The 21207-nt window shown below is 41.6% G+C and overlaps 1 protein-coding gene across 2 annotated transcripts in view; it reads right to left on the bottom strand.

Moving 5' to 3' along the window:
• Nucleotides 1-20825, bottom strand: part of chst11 (carbohydrate (chondroitin 4) sulfotransferase 11) — a 65045-nt gene extending 44220 nt beyond the window's left edge. Inside the window, exon 1 of one of the 2 annotated variants that reach the window (XM_032589864.1) lies at nucleotides 20581-20825. In XM_032589864.1, coding sequence (XP_032445755.1) covers nucleotides 20581-20683 — 103 coding nt within the window. In that variant the 5' untranslated portion in view covers nucleotides 20684-20825. Of the gene's footprint in view, nucleotides 1-20565 lie in introns of both variants that reach the window. The other variant, XM_032589862.1, reaches the window with a different exon arrangement.
• Nucleotides 20826-21207: the final 382 nt, after the last annotated feature.

Genomic DNA, 21207 nt, shown 5'->3' with positions numbered 1-21207 from the left:
AAAATTAATTCTAAATATAATGTAAAATAAATAATAAATAATACAGCCTGACGTCGCTCAGAGAGTAGAATTAGACTGAATAGATCTGCAGTTATGGATCGGACACATTGTCACGACGTAGAATTTGATGTTGAATTTAAAAAAAAAAAATTCTATTGAATTTTTTTCAATATCATCACCGATACAGATATTGATATTGGATTGGTGCTCCTCTGGACTGTGGAGTGAGTGCCTGGGAGGAAACATGGTTCCTGGAAAGACAGATCATTCTGTGACTCCGGCTCTGTTGAAAACAGTCATACAGTTCATTTAAGCCCATAAACGACTGAGCAGCTTTGATGATGGAGTGCAGCTTATGAAGGCAGAATGCAGTCAAAAATCCATTTACCAGAGCCGTAATGATTTAAGGCTGAATGTAAAGGGGAGTCATCAAAATTGCACTGAAGGAAAACAACACAGTTGCCAGAGAATTTATTTGTTCATTTTTCATTTAATCACTTATTTATGCAGGTGTTTGGTCCAAAGCGACTTGTGGGATTAATGTGAGTTTAGTAATTAAAAGTATGACAGAGAAGAGCCTCCTACTGTTGCTATGTCCAGCCGTCCACAAGCTTTGAGAAAGAATGGATGTGATTCATTATGTTGTCCTGAGAGGGAGATGAATTTGGGAGGAAATGTTCCAAAATGGTTCTCAGAGTTAGAAGTTAAAATAGTAATAAGCTACAATAATAAGCTCTTATATCAGTTTGAACTAGACCGTAAAAATGTCTATAATATTATTGTTGGTCACAAGAATTATAAATTCTAATAAATATTGAGTAGCGGTATGTCAGACAACCAAAGAGCCAAATATGAAATTTTGCAGCGATTGGTGTTTACAGGTGATCAGCAATATGACCTTCCTCTTCATAAAGGACATTAAAATGAAGTACCAACTCATTTTCGACTGCAAAAAAACCCACATGCTTTTCCCTGCTTTCTAAGTCAGGGGGGCCCTGAACTGCTGGTGGCCCAGGCCCCATTTGTGGCTTTGACTGGCCCTGACTGCAGGTCAAATGGTACACATTTGGCTCTCTGGTGGACACTTCTGTAATTTCTTAGGATGAGGTCTTAAATAAAAAATGTTGCTCTTTTTTTCATGGAAAAGTTTAGGCTTTAGAAGAAGATTATGACCACTAAAAAAATAAAGAAAATAAATGAATAATTTTGAACTTTCATAATTTTGCTTTATTTCGAAAATGTCAGAGTTCTGAGACTGAAGTCAGATTTGTTTTGTCGCTCTAGTCCTCTTTGGTATTGAACACAGAATATGTTTCTTTTAGTCCCTATATTTTCATTTAATGTCCTAGTAGTAACATAAGAAACAGTTTACAGAGAGGATTTTTGTTCTTGTTGCTGGTAACAGACTAAAGGATTTTCTAGACCAACAAAACAGAAAGAGTTTACGCAAGAGGTCAGTAAAATACATTACTGAAGCAAAAAAATAAATAAATAAAACAATTTCACAACTTTGTTTCATGAAAATATTGCATCTTAATTTCTTCCTGAACAGGTAAAAAGAAATGAATTTACATGGGAATAATAACGTGTCTCCTGAGTACCTGCAACTTTGGGATTTTGGTTCATGTTGCAAAAGGTTTTCACACCTTTTCAGTGTTACAGTCCCCAGAAAAAAACATCAGAATTTTACAAAATTGGTTAAACCTTAAAGAAATCCATATCGGTGAGGAAAATAAAAAAAAAATCTGATCATTAATATGAAATCTAGGCGTAAATTCAAACTGGAAGACTCTTTAGCCCCACCTGCATCATCCAATCGGTGTGTCTCGCTCATCATCAATGACCTATCAACGCTAGACCAAGCCACGTCACATCCAATCACCAACCAAGCCCCAGTTGATAAGGACCTCCATCCATGGCATCTTCCGCTTTCCAGCTGCGCTCAACCCACCTCCACCCCTTCTCCACCTTCACTCTCCCAGCTCTTCAGGCTCACATCCTTCACTGACCTCCACCACCAGTGTCGAGTCCCGGGGAATGACATTCCTAATCAGCATCGGGAATGCTCAACCGAGCTTTGCAAATCACAGCTCGATGTCCTCAGCCGGGGCCCGAGCGCCAAAGAACTTTAACTCATGCATGTCAATAAACTTTCCTAATCGCTTTCTTTCTCCGTCTGAGTCTCTCCAGATTGAACTGGAGTCATGGCTGTGCTGTTCCAGGTAGCTTTGAACTGCAGGTAAAGGATCATACCATTCTGTATGAATGGAGGAAATTATACAAGCTGGAGCCAACAAACTCCAATAAAAACCATATTGAGAAACAGCAAAGAAAAAAAAATGTACTCTGAGTCTGCAATAAACAAGTCTCCAACTCAGTGTCGCTGAAAAGTCACCCTGCGGGTTTTTACCTGACTGCACTGAGTAAACACTGGACATCATCTCTTCTTCATCTGCTCACATTTCCAATAAGTTCCAACTCCCACACAGAAAACATGGAGCATGAATAGACTCCTACAGACGCACTCGCTGTCAGAAGTCACATGTCTGCTACATTCTGTTCAGAAGAACCCCCCAACACCCACCCAACACACACACAAACACACACACACACCCTCGCCCAGAACCAACAGGGACATCGTACTGCTCTCCTCCAAGCCCCGACTCCCCCTTCGCCATGGCAACCCTATCCCACCTGAAAAGCAATCTGGTCGTAGGAGGAAGGTGTGAAAGCATCTGCATTTGTTACCCCACTTCCTCTGCAGTTACTCTTTGTCATTCTCTGTACCTGACAGCCCCTGGCCCCCAGTTCTATTAGCCAGCACCAGGTGCTGAGCCAGACATCATAAATATTCCCTAATCACCATCAGTGATGATTCATGAGGCCCACGGATATATAACCTTCAGGTGCATGCAGTCCTCCCACATACGCATGGAGAGGATACGGATAGTCACCCAGAGGCGCTGAGTGACTGATTACTTGCAGCTTCTTCTGGGCAGCCCGGTGAAAGCACCTTGGCGACAAACTGATGGGAGCAGAGGAGGGACAAGGATGGAACGGAAGGAAAGAAAAGAGATCAAAGTGCAGAGCAGAAGGAGAATAATAACAGAAGGAGCCAGAGGCGAGCAGACAGAGGAGGAAAGGTCCGCCACTTCATCGGGTTGTTAACCACACATGATCCAAATTCTCCGTTTCCAAGCCGTGTTGCTTTCCACATGAAATGGCCCACATGATCTGACAATATTTTTTCAGCTAAATCAAGAAAAAGCAACCTGTGTTCACAAATTACAAGATGCACAAATTTGACCTAGAATGAACAGTGCTGTGCATACACCTGGAACTTTATGCCACAAACACAAACGCCAGATCACTTTGCTTGCATTTGTATTCAGGCCACTTCCACCTTCATCCCCACTTTCACTGCAGTAAACAGCTGCAAGTCTTTTAGCTTCCATCTCTACAGGCCGGAAGCTAAAACTGTTGTCCATTCTTCTTGTCAAAATCTAAGTCAGATTAGACAAAGACCACCTGAGAGCATCTGGTGTGTTCCTCTGTTTTCAGATTACTGTCTGCTTATTAAAGTTCTCTAAAGCTGCTGTCACCGTTTCTCTTTGTCATGCATGATGACATTTTGAAAAGCGTGTCACAATGAGATAAAGTTTGTGATCCCTGTCATTTCTTTAAGGTAAGCTGTTGCTTTTGAAGCAATAAAGCTAAAAGTAAAGCAACTGGAAGGAGTTTAGTGTTCTATTGCATCATGACCTGGTTTAATTTCTTTTTTTGTGACATCACTATCATTTATCTATAAAAATCAACTGACCATGTGGGATTTAAATGTCAACAGTAAAGTCTCCATCACAAAAGAAAATTTTTTTTCTAAAATGGAAAAGTTTTGAAAATTTTTTGACCCACATCCACATGGACACGGTGTTTTAGTAGACCTGTTTTTTGGGTGTTATTTTTTGAGAAACTGGTTCTACAGTCAAACTATCGTCTTTGTGTATTCATGAGGACAGTGTTCCCTAATCTAGTTTTCTTATGTTTACCGTTAACATTCCTGTGTGGCTGGAAAATAAGAAGTTTCACTTCCAGTTTCAATCATCTCATTTTCCCACATGAGAAAATGGGAATATAACATCACTTAATAGTTATTAAGTGACATCATTTAATAACTATTAAGTGATGATACTGTGTCATTTTTGTAATATTTCTATGCCAATTATGTTGATTCTGAAGCAGAGGTGCAGCGAACCCGACGTGTGAGAACTTTGCCGTTTATGTGCAGGAATTTCTCGTTCTGGTTTGTGTCATCAGATGCTACAATGTTATCTACGTAGGACGGTGATGTGGGAACATTATTTTCTGATGGCATCATGTCTTCCAACCCTATTAAAACTAAAAGCTGGTGTGTTACAATGTGAAGGGTATTCCAAATCTCACCGGCCTTCAGAGAACAGCTGTAATTAGTCCCAGATTAAAGTAGAGACACGTGGATTTGCAAAACAGTGATGCAAACCAGGAATGATTTCACATCATTCAGGTTATTTCTTATACATTATTTCACTATATCACAGCTTCTTTTTAAAGAACTATTGTTATACATGTTATATAGCTCAGTTGTTTTATAGTTTCTTTTAAATTGTGATTTGATTATCATTGTAAAATCTTTATTGCAATTTTGTTATTTCTCTGCTGTGACACGAGTTAATAAAATCTATCTATCTATCTATCTATCTATCTATCTATCTATCTATCTATCTATCTATCTATCTATCTATATGAAAATACCTTTACAGGCCTCTGTAAAAACTGAGGAATAATGTCGGATTCTTTCAGCTGAGTCTGAAGAGGCTTCAGTGTGACATCCAGGAATTAGATTATGCTGCAGAGGTATATTGCTGTTTTATGAACATCTTAATCCCTTTTCCCACTGTGGTTCCCAGGCACAATTTAAATCCAATATGAATGCTGAAGCTGAATATTTCCTCAAAGTGCAGATTAGGAATGAAGTGCTTCTCCTAGCACAGGCTGCAACAGTTTTTCTGCTCCATCACTAGGTGGGTGGTGCAGAGCTGGTTATTGCAGCATGCTTTGGAATATTGCAGCAAAATGTTTTTTTCCCCCCCAGATGAATAATGATGAATGCATGAAACACACTTGTGGACCAGACCCAGGGCTTCTCCAATCCGAGTTTTGTCGACTTCCGATGCCTAGCTTTTGCCAAGTTTTAAATTGCCAAAACCAATTTTAGGCAATTAGGAAATATGTAATAAAACAGCATTCAAAATATTTTTCCTCGTCTTTCTGCCATGACTGGTCATAAAGTATTTACAGTAGAAGCAACGGCATCATGCTGCCAGGTGACTAAGTTTTAGGGTTTTAAAACAAAGGTAAAGTGATTACTGGGTGGACATACGCATTTGTTAGCATCTTGTTTTAGTGATTAGCACAGCTAGCATGGACAGAATTGCTAAACCGCACTTTGCCGCAAACGCTAGTAGCCTAAAAACCCTGGTCTCTAGTGAACTTGCTCAGGAGTCTGCAGTGTAGGAAACCACCCCCACTTATTCTACTCTAGTGATGTCTCAACACACTGACTTCAGTGCTAACTGGTGCCTTCTCAGGAAGCTAGGCCAGAACCGGCCAAAATGTTGTGAGCACCGTGTTTAAATCAGGTTGGTTAGTTTAATCTTTACTCCAATTTATGATGAAACCACTTACCTTCAGTTTTAATAAAAGACAGACTGGCTCTGGAATAAAGAGACCTCATCTTATGCCATCAGCGGTATGTTTGAATATATCATAGATCTGTGCTGACTTTTACTTTTTACAGCTGAGTCTCTAAAGATAGTTTCTAATTCTGTTCATGTGCAAAGTCAGTATTTAATATCACAAGACCTGCTGCAGCACTGCTGGTAAATACTGATCAGAGGTCACAGGCGTCTCATACTCTAGTGTAATATATGACTTTAATAAATGATATCTACTGGTGGAAGATCATTTTGATGGCAATATTTAATAATATTTCATATAAATCAGCTGACCTAAATAGAGATAGGAACCAAACTGAAATTGTAATAGGTTGTAATACTGAGTCTTACATTATATAAGATCCTTTGTCTCCATAGTTAATCACAAAGACAAACCAAAAGAAACAAACGGAAATAATTTAAGAAGATGGCTGTGTCGAAGTGAATTATTAATGACTATTATTTCATAAGGGTTTTGAATACTTTTGAATACTTCTTGCTGCAAATTGGTTTGTTTACAGGTGCAAAAAAAGAAATAGAAAGGGACAAAATGGCAATGTCTGGGTGCAAAATGGGAGAAAGACGTGGTGAAGAGAACAGAAACTACAGGAGCTAAATACAACAACTCAATCAAACATTTACTGGAAAACAGATTTTTAGGGTGTATTAACACCTGACACGAACCAGCGTTGGTTTCCACCATTGGTCTGGACGTTTTGTACAGGTGTGAATACACTCAAGCGAACCAAACAACCAGACCCAGATCCACTTTGAGGAGGTCCCGGTCCACTTCCCAACAAATTCTGGTACAGTTCACCTTGGAGACCAAACTCGATGCAAACCGACTACAAGAAATATATGGACTTGTTCATTTTAGAGCTGCATGTGCTAATTGGACTCATGTCATACCTGATCTTCTGTATTCTGCTCAGTGATACTGCTGCCAGCATGTTGTGTGTCAGGGGTCATTCAGCATTCAGCCATGGCCGTCACCCACATTGTTTTATTTACAAATTATAGTCTGCTTTCAAAGGAAGCACAATGTGAAGGCAAACAGCACCAAACAAAAAAGATAAAGTCCGCTTTTGGTGCGGTGGAAATAAGTGGACCAAAGGACTTTAATGTGTGAATACACCCTTATTGACTTAGTGACATGGAGTCAAGCAGCTGTGGAAAACCATACCAGTTCTATACAACTAGTTAAGAACCAGGCCCTGTAGAGACCGTCCTAACTAGTGTCCTGGTAAAGAAACTGCAGTGTCAATATTACACGTCAACAGCACAATTCTTCTCACCCAGATGTTTATTTCTTTGCTTGTACATAAAAAATGAAAATGACAGAATACATATGAAGTTTGATCATGTGGAATAAGCCTGCTGTCAGAGAAAATGAAGTCATCTGCACAGCCTCGTCAAATCACTGAGCAGCTCCGTCTTTACGGTTTGCAGAGAGTCCTGTGCATGAGAGCGCAGGGATGACTGCTTTCTGCTGACTGAGGAAAATATGGAAAGTTTTGTTTGCTCAGCACTGCCAACATGTCCGCTTTGACCTCACTTTAGGACCATGAGAGGACTCTTTGAGAATCCATCTGTGAGGCCAGCTGAGCAGGCTCTGTAACGCCATGCTGCACCATGGAGTCTGCAGCAGAACCACCGGGCCTACGAGCCAAACCAGCCATGCTGGCAACACAACCAAAGCTGGGGAAACTCTTCTAATGCCAGATGGAAAAATGATGGAAAAGGGATATATGGGGGAAAAAGGCAACACGAGAAAAAAAAGGTACTTCCATTTCTTAATTTGGTGGCAAATGTCGAGAATTTTTTATCTTTTACTTAGTGTTATATTCTCAAGTCCAAGTCAAGACTCTAATGAATGTGTCTGGAAGCATTCATACCAGATGGATTATAGGTTGGCTGAAATGGCTCTATACAATAAAGAACAGTCCGTCATAGTAAACTCGAACTCATTTGAATTTGTTTAATGATGTGGTAGCATCAAGTCTTTAGAAACGACTGCACTGCTGGTGTTAATGGAACTCAGTCATGCCAGGCCTTTTTAACAGATATTGGAGAAGTCACAAGATTCCGACCAAAACTCATTCATCAGCAGCCTGATGTCTTTAGGCTCTCTAAGGAAGACAGAGTAAGTCTTTCATTACTTATCATGCAACCAGAAGCATCTGTTTGTCTCCATCACATTAAAACAGCCTGAGCAGTTTGTGCAGACATTGATCTTCCAGAGTATCAGAAAGCTAAAAAGATTTTTTTTTTCAGCCTCGATCAATGAAACAATTTTCTTTTAGCTCTTCTAAAAATCGTCGTAGTGTGGAAAAGCGTGTTAAATGAAATAGAAAATGTGAAGTCTTGAAAATGCTGACATTGTTTTATTATAAGATTTTTCAAGCAATGACCAGATTCCTAACTAATAGTATTATCGGGGGTGGGGTGGGGTGGGGGGGTTTAATCCCCTTTCATGTTGGGAGAACAAACTTGCTCGTTTTGCTGGGAGCATCCACAGCCTAGGATCAGACAATCTGCTGGCCGGGGGTGGAAAGAGGAAACTGGTCCCCGTCTGTAGCGGCCATTGGATGAAATACATCCTAGTTGGGCTATAATCTATAACAGGACAACCTAGAAACACACAGGACAAACAATCATGCACAACGTCACACACACTGTAGCTAAGAACAATTTGCAGAGAACATTTTCCACCACCAATGTGAGCTGAAAGAGATGCACTTTTAACTGTAAAATAACTTCTACGAAATTTAGCACACAGTTTTTCATTTAAATGTGGCACCAAAATAAAAAAAATACATTTAATGTTTATAAATCATTTATAGCTGTTAATAATCAACAAATTCTACTAGGGATGCACTTCAGTGATTTCAGTCACTGGTTGGATCTTTAAAGAAGGCTGACCTGCCAATTCCGATTTTGGCAGTTGCTGATTCTTTTTGTCGGAAATATTGCTAAATATACCAGGAAAGTCTCTGAGTTGGTAACAGTGGGGTGACTATTGTTAACTGCAAACATGCAGACATGACATGGTGGACCGGTCCATCAGCCCAACGATGATTGGCTAACGACCAACGATCATTTCATTTGTAAGTAAAAGCAATTACATCCTGCTATACATTTTTGTGTAAATACCACGGAGCCATGAAATGTCAAGGGAATTGGTCACCAGCTGAAGTCTGACCATGTTCAAAATCCACAGAAGGGCAAAAGAAGAGGTGGAGACGTGGAAACCCCTCCCAGTGGTTGTGTTTAAAGAGCCGGTGGCAGGAGCTTTTAAATGTTCCTCCACCAGCGTTTTAATGAGACACAGTTCAGCCTAACGTCACTTAATTAAAGCCATGATTCAACTCTTTTACACCACACAGTCTACAGTACATCTGGCAGACAGGGACACTAATACACCGTCACCCTCTTTATTTGCTCACACATACAGTTTGCACTGTTTAGCATTGACCTTCTTTGAATGGCTGTAGCATTCTCAGGGAGCCATCCTCTGATTCTTTCTTTAACTTATTGCTCCCAAAGTCGAGATTGCAGCTGAGTTGGTCAGTTGGTTAAACTGTGGTCATCCCGCTTTCAATTCCCGGCCTCGGGCCATTTTCCGTCTTCCCCTTCTCTCTAATACCTACTTTCTACCCATTTACTGTACAATAAAAGTCCCTAAAACTGCCTGTACAGTTATCTAGAAAGGAAAAAAAAACAAAACGTAACTACGCAAAAAAAACAACAAAAAAATCAACAACCAAATTTATTTTGGTTGTTGATTTTATTGTTATATTGAAGCTATAAAGGGCGTTTTTACCGGCATGCATCTAATTCCAAGCAAATAGAAGATTTTCATTTCAAAGCAGCCAGCAGGAACTCCTCTTCTTTACTCTACATAACTGTCAAATATCAGAGATTTTAAATCAATCACAGATTTCCACCTTTAGCTTTCTATGAGGTTGGAGATGAGGCTCTGGCCATAAACGGATTTCCAGTATCAATGTGCACCAAAATTTTAAAAAGTTACAGTTTTGAAACAGACTTTGAAACATCATTTTATTAATGTAATGCTCTTCCAGAAGAGCTGTAAGCATGTTCACTAATGAGCTGAAGCAGATTAGCTGCTGCAGCTGATTGACTAACTAACCAAATATCAGCATCTTATACTTGAGTTATTCTATAAAGTGCAGATCTGAAAACATCACACATAAAAACTATTAGTATGTAGTTTTGTCTACTTCTATCAAAAAAAATAAATCAGCTATGTTTAAAGACATTTTCAGTATCTAATGTGTGAGTGTGATGCTCAAGAAAGTCCTGAGTTTGAATCCTGGCCAGATTCTTTCTGTGTGAACTCAGCCTGTCTTTTATGTGTTTAAGTTCATTATCTGCCTCTGCACAATGAACTGACATGTAAAACTGGAAAACTGTGTTGTTGCCTTTAAATCTGCTGGTGTTCAACGGTTCTCTCAGCAAGAAAGACCTTTTTCTCTTCCTGTAGACTATCCAGGTGTCACCGCGGAACATGAAGTCTAACACATGTTAACAGTGTTTCTGTTTAGTGCTGAACTGGGATTAATCCAGTCACATGCACACTTGGGAGGGGGCGGGGGGGGTTAGATCTGCTTGGCACAATTCAGTCCTTGCCTCAGGGAAAACGACTGAACATAAGTTGGATGGGTTGCAGTCAAAACATCCATTTAGCAATCTGACTGAGTTGAGTTGCTGTTTCCGTGGCAGGCAGATGCTCAGGCGAGGCGTCTGACAAGGACTTTTCCTATCGTAAATGCAACAGCCTGGGTAGAAATCTATTAACAGCATGAACACTTTTAAAGAATAGTTGGATTCCAAATGTATTTGTTTGCAGTTAGACATGACTCATTCATTAAGGATTTGGGATCCATGTTTAAAAAGGTGAAGGAACAGATTTTCCTTCACCTTTTTAAACAAATAAAAGCAGAAATTGAAGACCGTCTGGTAAGTACAATCATTTGTGTTATTTCATCAGTGTCTCAGCACGTTTCACATCTGCATGCAGTTTAATTTTAGAGTCTCATTGCAGTCATACACGTCGTCGTTAGGTAAGGAGAACCACAGACAGTAGGCTCCTGTTCTCCAGACACATGTGGGTTTCTCAGACGGGAGAAGAAAGCGGGGGTGACTGCAGATTTCCCTTGCTGAAGTCCACTAATATGACTCCGCTGTGAGACATCCAGTGAGTGTCTCTTAATGCCCCCAGGCAGGACCGGCTCACTGATGACGCAGACTTGAAGTTATCAGGATTGCAAAAGTAGAAGGGAATATAACCTTAGGGCCACTTTGCTCACTTCTCTGCCTCTTTTTTCCACTTAGAATAAGCCTGTTTGCTGGTCCAAGCTGAGGAAATGTGTCACAGTGTCTGGCGTTGGTAGAAAGAGTTCTGTGTTTGGTGGTGGAATGTCTTCCACAAGGCCAGACAATGATTTCTTCTTCATGCGGCCCTGAGAAGGACTTAGTTACCTGCTTTCACAGGTCACTCCAGGTCTCAGGGCCAAACAGTGCATGTTTGTATGAGTTCTTGAGGCCGAGCTCTTTCATCGCCTGTGTAATGAAGTCCAGATGCTCACACAGATGGCCACCGGCTCAGCCTAACAATGGAGCCTTCCTTAGCAGCTGCCTGCACCAAAGTCCAGATGTGTCTGAGCGACGCTGAGAGACAAACGAACAGAATCCGGGACACTCAGCGAAAAGAAGATGAGGAAGGATTCAGACTGCACCAGAGGTGGGTGATATGTTGTATATTAAATGTTCACAGCAAAGGAACATTTACGACTAGATGACCCATAAACCAGCTTCCTGACAATATTTACAAATTTCAAAATATGAGCTATTAGCCTCATCTGAGCAATCATTTGTTTCAGTGGTGACACCTATCACTACTGATATCACCCCAATATCACCCTCTGATACATTAACACTGTAACACACACAAACTATACAAGGCTGCCACTAATTCCTTTCGACGTGGAAAAATTGTGCGAGTGTTGCCGCTCTCACTTGCTATGCAAACCAAACATTGCAACTGACATTGACACATAGCAGCAACTATCCATGAATAAAGTTCTTTCTCATTTTTCAACCCCTTGGGGTTAGTCACAGAGGATCAATATCATAATCGCAGATGGTTAGTTGATAGTTTGATATGAAGAAATTTAAAACAAGACGGAAATATCACAAACAAGAAACACAATAGAACCCTGAATTCCACACTGCTGATTCCAATAGACATGCTCTATTCAGAACAGCCAAGCATGAAAGGAAACACATTCTTCAAAGATTTGACAGGACCTGAAATGAATTTCCTTTTAACATTATTTATAACTAGATCAGTTACTGCAGTCATGTGACAAAATTAAGCTAGATATACATAACTGATCAGTAGATTATTGCGAGGTAACGCAAAAGAAAAAAATTTCCCATGTCCCCTGAAGGACTCCGTATAGAAACACACCAGTTTAGACAAAACTTGACAAAACGTTTTGGAGCTGGGATGAGGTGACTTTTCAGCATTATCAAACTTTGTGTAATTAGCAAAGCTGCAATGGAGACACTTTTTTTCACATCACATGAGTCACTCCAGTTTACGTCTAACAGCAAAGTGCTAATTTGTAGGCACTGGCTTTCTTGGACAATTATATTTTATTTGTGGGTTATAGTCCTGAACTGAATGTGGTCATTCAAGTCACGGTAGGACACCGCCGTTTTTTTTAAATGTTTGATCCAGGGTTCAGCAGCGGAGCAGGGCAGGAAGACAGCAGCAGCACTAAGGTTACACAAACAGGACGTCCGGGATTCATTCTCACAATACACACAGAGATACATAACGGGGCTGGGGAAGTGAGCTGGGCTCAGGGACAATGACTCAAACTGTCAGAGAGAGGTGTGCAGGAATCAGTGCAGTTATGAAAACAAAACAACTTCATTAAATCTTCTTCTGTGGTCTGTAAATACTGTAAAGGATTTTTACTTTCACAGAAACAAATGAACTCTTTCTGTAGAGAATGCACCTTTAAGTCAGACATTTTAAAAAAGCAAATTTGAACATTTTGTTTTTGTAACATTTCTTACATTTTATACAGTCATAGTCTCACAAAGCAAAACCTGCTTTAAGAATAAAAGCTAAAAATAAATAGTTGAATTCCTTCATTTTCTGTTGGATTCACCTCAGTGAAACAGAAAGGACAATTACTCTCTTGTTTTGTTGGGTTACAGCAGGGGTCTAAAACTCCAGTCTTCAAGGGCCGCAGTCCTGCAACTTTTAGATGTGCCTCTGCTGCACCACACCTGAACAGAATAATTAGGCCATTAAGGCTCTGGAAAACTGATCTACACAAGGAGGAGGTCATTAAGTCATTTCATTCCAGTGTTTTGTACCTGTGGCACATCTAAAAACTGCAGGACTGCGGCCCTTGAGGCCTGGAGTTTGAGACCCCTGGGTTACAGTGAGGATCTGAGTGAGACCTGGGAGGTCAGACCTCAAATAAAACTGATCAGTCAGTCAGGAAACACCAGGACCCGATACAATAGTTGGAACCATATTTTGTGCCTTTAGTTTATATGATCTTTGTTGTAAATCGACGCTTAAGAAACGACTGAATCTGAATCTTGATATCACAGGTTCTTACACTGGAGTTGAATTGTTGCAACTTTCCTTGCATTAGCTCCAGCTGACTCTGCCACCGCCGACCAAAAGAGGTGAGGAATTTCAAGTTTCCTTTAGAAATTCCAGATTGGAGAATTTTGCTGTTATTTAAGTCTCCCCCCACCCCCATTTCTTTTCTCCACCTGGAATATCTTGTTGTATTTCCATCTAAAAAGTTCCTTGTTTGCACAGACACAGCGCGGTCAGTCAGGTCTGCAGCTGACGGCTCTGGCTTTTGGGGAGAAAGGGAAATGTGAGTTTTAATTTTGCGGCAGGTTTGTAGGCACAAGATAAAAAAAAGACGAGGTAAGCTGAGCTGCCATTGCTTTCTCTCTCTCTTTTTCTCAGATACACACACACACACACACACCATGGTTCAAAAATACCCCAGGGGCCCTTCACAAAGACACAAAACAAGCAACCCGCAGAGCTAACTGCCTTATTAGCTGTGCTGCTCTCTGGAGCTACAATACCTTAAAGGACCAGAGACTCGACTGATGAGGCAGAAAAGATCCATCACAGCCACAAAGTGACCTTAAGCCCAGTGGGAGCGCAGAGACACGGGACAGAACACAGGTCCTCTCTCACAGCTGTCAGCAAGCAGCAGCTAAACTAAACAAGCGGGCCCAGTCAGATGAAGTATAACAGCAGGCGTGAAAATCTCCTTTTAACACGAATCCCTTCTGTTCCACTGATCGGCCACGCCAGAGGAGATACATCAGCCACCTGCAGCTTGTCTTCTGAAACTGAACCGGCTCATTGGGCCTAACGAGCATTTTGCATTTCACATTCATTAATCAGTGTTTAAAAGAAAGCAAGAAAGACGGCTGTCAGGTGCCATTGCTTTGTAACGCGCGCTTTCTCATTCCACTGCCAGTCACATAGTCCAATTAATGCCTGTCCAGATTCCCTTTCTTTTGGATTGCAAACGGTATTTTAGGTTTTCTGAAAATGTTTGGACTTATTTCCAATGCCAGCTCGGAATTGGAGACTCTTGTAAAAGTTTCATTTAGTTTCTCCTTGTGCTGAATAAATATCTTCATGTTCTTTTGGGTCATATTTTTTCAATCCGTTCAGTTTTCTCCATTCCTTATTGTGTTATTAATATTATTGTTATGTTATAATACACTGCCTGGCCAAAAAAAAAGTCGCCACCAAAAAATGGTCACACTCTCTAATATTTTGTTGGACCGCCTTTAGCTTTGATTACAGCCCGCATTCGCTGTGGCATTGTTTCAATAAGCTTCTGCAGTGTCACAAGATTTATTTCCATCCAGTGTTGCATTAATCTTTCACCAAGATCTAGTATTGATGATGGGAGAGTCTGACCACTGCGCAAAGCCTTCTCCAGCACATCCCAAAGATTCTCAATGGGGTTAAGGTCTGGACTCTGTGGTGGCCAGTCCATGTGTGAAAAAGATGTCTCATGCTCCCTGAACCACTCTTTCACAATGTGAGCCCGATGAATCCTGGCATTGTCATCTTGGAATATGCCCGTTCCATTTGGGAAGACAAAATCCATTGATGGAATAACCTGGTCATTCAGTATATTCAGGTAGTCAGCTGACCTCATTCTTTGGGCACACAATGTTGCTGAACCTAGACCTGACCAACTGCAGCAACCCCAGATCATAGCACTGCCCCCACAGGCTTGTACAGTAGGCACTAGGCATGATGGGTGCATCACTTCACCTGCCTCTCTTCTTACCCTGATGCGCCCATCACTCTGGAACAGGGTAAATCTGGACTCATCAGACCACATGACCCTCTTCCATTCCTCCAGAGTCCAATCTTTATGCTCCCTAGCAAACTGAAGCCTTTTTTTCTGGTTAGCCTTACTGATTAGAGGTTTTCTTACGGCTACACAGCTGTTCAATCCCAACCCCTTGAGTTCCCTTCGCATTGTGCGTGTGGAAATGCTTTTGCGTTCACAATTAAACATACTCCTGAGCTCTGCTGTTGTTTTTCTTCGATTTGATTTGACCAAACGTTTAAGTAATCGCCGATCATGATCATTCAGGATTTTTTTCCGACCACATTTCTTCCTGGAAGACGATGGTTCCCCACCATCCTTCCAGTTTTTAATGATGCGTTGGACAGTTCTTAACCCAATTCTAGTAGTTTCTGCAATCTCCTTAGATGTTTTCTCTGCTTGATGCATGCCAATGATTTGACCCTTCTTAAACAGATTAACGTCTTTTCCACGACCACAGGATGTGTCTTGCCATGGTTGTTTAAGAAATGAGGAGTTACTCATTGCATCAGCTGGGGTTAAATAACTTGTTGCCAGCTGAAAGATAATCGCCTATGCAGTACTTATCCAATAGGAGGCTTGTACCTATTTGCTTAGTTAAATCCAGGTGGCGACTTTTTTTTTGGCCAGGCAGTGTATTTGCTGTCATTGATTTCTGGCTAATTTTACTTCTTGCAATCATTTTGTAGTCCAAGTTCAATGATGAAAAATCTATAAGTGAATAAGTCAAAATATTGTGTTGTTGGCCATTTTAGATTAATTTAAAAGTGTTGGAGGTTCCTCCAGTGCTTTTGTAACTGAGTGCTAGCTCAACTTAAAAAACAGTGTCTATCTGCCTATTTTTTTTACCTCAACATAAAAACTATAACAGAGTTTGAAGCTTCAAACCTTTATATTCCCAGCTAGTAATATCAGCTAACGTTGAATTCACCATAAACAAACATTTAGGAGTGACAAAAAAGAAATTGTTCTACAGCATTGACCATAAAAAGTCCCAATTGCTTTTAAATGAGAAAACTGGCATTTCTGTCCCCCGCCTGCCCAACCTGCCTGTGTTTTCTACAAGAGGTCATGACCCCTGAAATCCTGGGAGAGAGGTGAGAGTTTACACTGGGGGGCCGAGGAGGATTCCCAGGCCGGCCAAACATACCTCAACCATAGAGACTCTGCAAGACTCTTCATCTGATGGACAGCAGTGGTGCTGCTGTGTGTTTGTCCCCCAGACGAAGGCGAAAAGCGAGAGTGAAGGACGGAGTGGAGTCAGGATGGAGAAGATTGCTGGGTGATTAAGTCTTTTCTCGAAAATGGCAAATAGGCAATGACAGAGGCAGGAACAAGTGTTTTAGGGGAAGTAAACATCACTAAACACACACACTCCTCAATGGTCTCAGTGCCACCAGTATAATAAAGCATAAACACATGGTGCCTGGTTTAAATCCAGACTCCTGCGCAAACATCCTGCTGAGGACGGCTCCTTTTGAATCAGAGCGGAGCACCCTGTCATCGCTGAGTAAGACATCAGCTTTGTGTCCTGTGTGTACAAAATGTGTGTGTTTGTGTGTGTCGATGCTGATGCAATGTCTGTAAAGATTGGCACACCCCTGAGAGCCAGATCCAGGGGTCTTCAAGAGCAACTTAATAGAGTCTAAGTTCAATTTTAGAATCAATTCTCCCCTGGAGGACAATTTAAAGATGTTTAACAAAGGAAACGTCTCACTGCTGAAGGTCGCTGCTACGGAGCAAGGTTATGAAATTATTTTCAGTTGCTCCTGTGTGTGTGCTGGGCTTATTTCAGTCAAAAACCTGAAAATGATTTCAGAGTGTTTTTATTGGAATAAAACAGAACCGTCACTAACCTCTGACTCGGACCACAGCATGGCCATCACTCGACAACAGTTCTGCCCAGACAGGGCGGACGGAGAAACTTTGTCTGCGTTTTTGCCGTGAGTCGCCCGGTGACAAACAATCCACTGACCATTGTCTTTAAATAGCCGGACCATTTTCTTCACAGCTGAGCAGCAGAGATACCAGCTGCTGACCGGAATCAGAGGGTTTTTTTCTTTTACAAGAGCAGCAGTGATTGGTGGGAACGCAGCGGGGAGCCACAATTGAAACTTTTTTGTCCTGTCAGTGAACACACCATACCAAGCACTGTCAAGTAAAGCTGCACATAATGAGGAATTGCAACCGTTGCAGCAATATTAATGAGTGAACTATCACAATCACAAAAAACTGCTTTAAAACAATACTTAAGATGACTTCATATATTAAGTGAGATCGCTGACTCGCCCACCAGGTCACGTCTGCACATGCCCGGTTAACAACAGTCACCCCAACAGCTACCAACTGGGCAACTTTGTCACTATATTAACAACTTTTTAGACAAAAAAAAAGAGAGTGGTTCTACAAATGGATCAAATTTAATTCTAAATAAATGCACTTATCCTGTAAAAGCAACAAATTCAGTTAAATTTATTTACATCTAAATATTTTGTTCTACATAGTAAAAACTAGAGACCAGTATGAGGACGATCTGTTGTTTTTTTTTTATTCCACAGACGTAAATGGGACCAAAATGTGCTGCATGTTTCTTTTCTGTTTGAGTCCAAGAGAAATTAAAGGAGTTACACTATTCTCATTTATGCTAAGATTAGATCATTTAGAACTGTATAGCTAATATTAAAGATGTATAGTGTGAGTCAATTTTTTTGTGTGATTGGCTGAGATTGGTGATCAGCCAATCACCTTGATCAAAAAGCCACAGCACATTTTCCTACTTTATGTGCTATAGCCACATTAAAAAATGAAGACCAGCCAAAATAAAACCAAAAGTCAACAGACCAGGCCATGACTGCAGTAATTTATGCTGTTATAACAAGCCCTTTTTTTATAGTTTAAGTAAGGAAATAGTGTTTTAAATGTCTTAATAATATGAAATTGAGCTTCTCAACCACAAAAAATCTGTTTTACCAGTCAGTAACAGTCATCCCCAGTGACTGCAATTCTCCCAAAGTACAGCATCGTGGTGATTTTCCTTCAGGGGATTAGAAATAATAAGTGACTGTTGCTGCCAGCGGCAGAACGGTTGAGTCATAAAAAAAAACTGGTAGATCTGCACAGACTGGATCTCCCTGGATCTGTGGGAGCAAATCTGCTCCGTCTCACACTGTGGAGCCTGAAATGTCCCTCTGTTCTCTGCTGCATGTCATGTTTCATCTCGCATTGAATCACAATGTTGCTCTGAAAGCAGGAGGAGAAGGAAACACTCTGCTGGTGAAAACTATATGGGAAACGTTCTCAATGCAACAAAATGCATTCAGACAATCAAAAGGGAGGAGGGAAAGGACATGAGACGGTAGGAGACATGGTAAGGAGGAATGGCAGGACACAACAAGGAAGGAAGAACACAACGGAGGAAAGGAGGTAGGACAAAAGATAGGAAGGACAGAATGAAAGAAGAGGGAGGGAGGGAGGGAGGGAGGGAGGGAGGGAGGGAGGGAAGGAAGGAAGGAAGGAAGGAAGGAAGGAAGGAAGGAAGGAAGGAAGGAAGGAAGGAAGGAAGGAAGGAAGGAAGGAAGGAAGGAAGGAAGGAAGGAAGGAAGGAAGGAAGGAAGGAAGGAAGGAAGGAAGGAAGGGAAACAGGGATTTGAGGGAGTTCAGCAAACTTTATAAAGTCTCCAAAATAAAATGTGTCAAACACAACAACAACAGCAATAATAATAATAATAATAATAATAATAATAATAATAATAATAATAATAATAATAATAATAATAAACTGGATCAAGCTTTGAAAAAAATCCAAACTTTCATGTTTTCAAATGTATAAAATGCAAAAACTTGTTTTTTTATGGTAAATTTAAAGGTTTTAGATCAAAGGGCTGTCAACTTTTTATTTTAAAAAAAGACACTAAACCGATTTTGGGTTTTGATGAAAATAAATCAATTGAATGTTTGCAGACAATATTAGAGACTTTCTGTAAAGAAATGTCATGAAAACACCAAGAGAAATCACTGAATTAAATAATTTTCTCCATTCATTAACACCGTTCAGGTTTAGGGTTTTGAAAAATCGTATCAGGAGCCGACATGAGGAGTCCAAAGAGCCACATTTGTCTGGACTTTGACTGGGCCATTATGACACATGGAAATGCTCTGTAGCTGTGGCTCTATGTTTGACATGTAAGGTGTTCAGTCAGCCGGTTCTTCTTCAGGATCACTCTGTATTTAGTCCCGCCCCTCTTCACATGAACTAATCATGTGATTAGTTCATGTGAACCCCCCTCCGCCTCCCCCATGATGCTGCCACCACCATCAGGTTTCAGAGTGATACTCAGCCATGGTTTTCTATCAGACTGTCTCGTGTGAGCAGAACCTTCCTCTGCCTGTTCCTACGTGGTTTCTGGTTTTCTTTCAGCTTTTACAGTTATAACGTTTGCGACCTGCGCAGCTTTTTGATTTTTTTAGACTTAACTGTATTTCTTTAAAAATCCACAATAAAATCTTTTCAACTGATTTCCAGCAGTAAGGAAGAGTAACTGTGCGGCCGTGTGCGCCGGAGCTCTGCGCGCCCGAGCGCCTTCTTCCATTCGGCTCACAGCCACGCCGCCGCGCTGTACCTCCTCCGTACTGGGGCGTGGATTCAACCTAAGAACAAACCAGAGCTCCCAATTTAAACCCGATTCTAACAAATCACCCCAGAGACGAACCCCCCGCCCCCCCGCTCCCCCACTCCGGGCTGCTGTGGGGAGGATTCCCTTTGTTGTGATGGTTTTTCCACATCAGAATGAACAGGCGATCCCTAAATGCTCCCCGGGGATAGTTAAAGCCCAGACAGACTCTCTGTGGTGATCCGCGCTCAGTCTGCGCTCCTTTGGTCACATCCGGTGCCCACGCGGTGCCACAGCTCCGCCGCTGCTCCCCGCAGCGCTTCCCTTTGCCAAGACACGTTTTCTTTTCTTTTCTCTCTCTCTCATTATACCGAGGACAAAGCCTCCCTCCTTCACCGCTGTCCTCCGCTGCCCGGCGCAAGCATGCCCCCCATGCCACTTGTCTGATGAGAGGCAGCAAGTCCGGCCACATCACAGCGCGCCGTCCCCATCGCTACAGCAACGAAAAGGGCAAACAAAAGCGCAACAAGACAGCGCAACGAGCGCCGTGGATGCGCCACACCAACTGCTCCGCGATCTGCGCCTTCAAGCGGGATAATTACTCACCCGCTTGCTTTACTGTACAACCAGAGCATCGACGTGTCAGCGTGCCAAGAGGCCACACACACACTCACGCACCCCCCCCACCCCAACACCCAACACCCTCACACACAGACAGCTGTAAATACACAGGAGAGTAACAGAAAGAAGACATGAAGCTCCTACCTGGCTGGAACATACTTTGAAAATAAAAGATGACCAAAATAAAGGATCCCAAACAAGTGGCAAAAAGCATCCGGCATATCCTGCTCATCCTCATCAGCTCGCCCAGAGTCTGCTTCATCAGGACGGAGAGGCTGCGGGCTGCGGGAGGGGGGACCAAGGGGAAGCTCCGGGGGCTCTGCTTGGTACTGATGAGGACTGTTCGCCGGTCAATGAGCCAAACGCATCCAGCTCGGAGTGTACCACAGCGGCGCTGCTGGACGGGTGTCCGCCCCCCCCTACCCCCCTGCTCTGAGGAAATGAGCTCGTCCACATGTGGTCTCTCTCTCTCTCTCTCTCTCTCTCTCTTTCTCTCTCTCTCTTTCTCTTCCTCTCTGTCTCTCTCTCTCTCTGAGTTCCTGCTCGTTCAGCTCTTCTGTTTTGCAGAAACTTTTTTTCCTTATTAGTTGAACATATCTACCTCTACAAACTTCTAAATAGATAAAATGGTTATTTAAGTCGTAAAGATATAAAGTAAAATAAAACAGTACATTTACCTGCCAAAGTTCTGAAAGTTACAATTAGAAATAGAAAAACAACAAACAGGATGTGGGCTTCAGGAAGGCGTCTTAAAATTAAAGAAAAGAAAAACATGAACTATTGTCT

The sequence above is a fragment of the Xiphophorus hellerii genome, chromosome 17 (genome assembly GCF_003331165.1).
Source record: "Xiphophorus hellerii strain 12219 chromosome 17, Xiphophorus_hellerii-4.1, whole genome shotgun sequence".
Classification (NCBI taxonomy): domain Eukaryota; kingdom Metazoa; phylum Chordata; class Actinopteri; order Cyprinodontiformes; family Poeciliidae; genus Xiphophorus; species Xiphophorus hellerii.
Note: the sequence above shows the minus strand (reverse complement) of the source record. Positions and strands in the feature narration are given on the sequence as shown.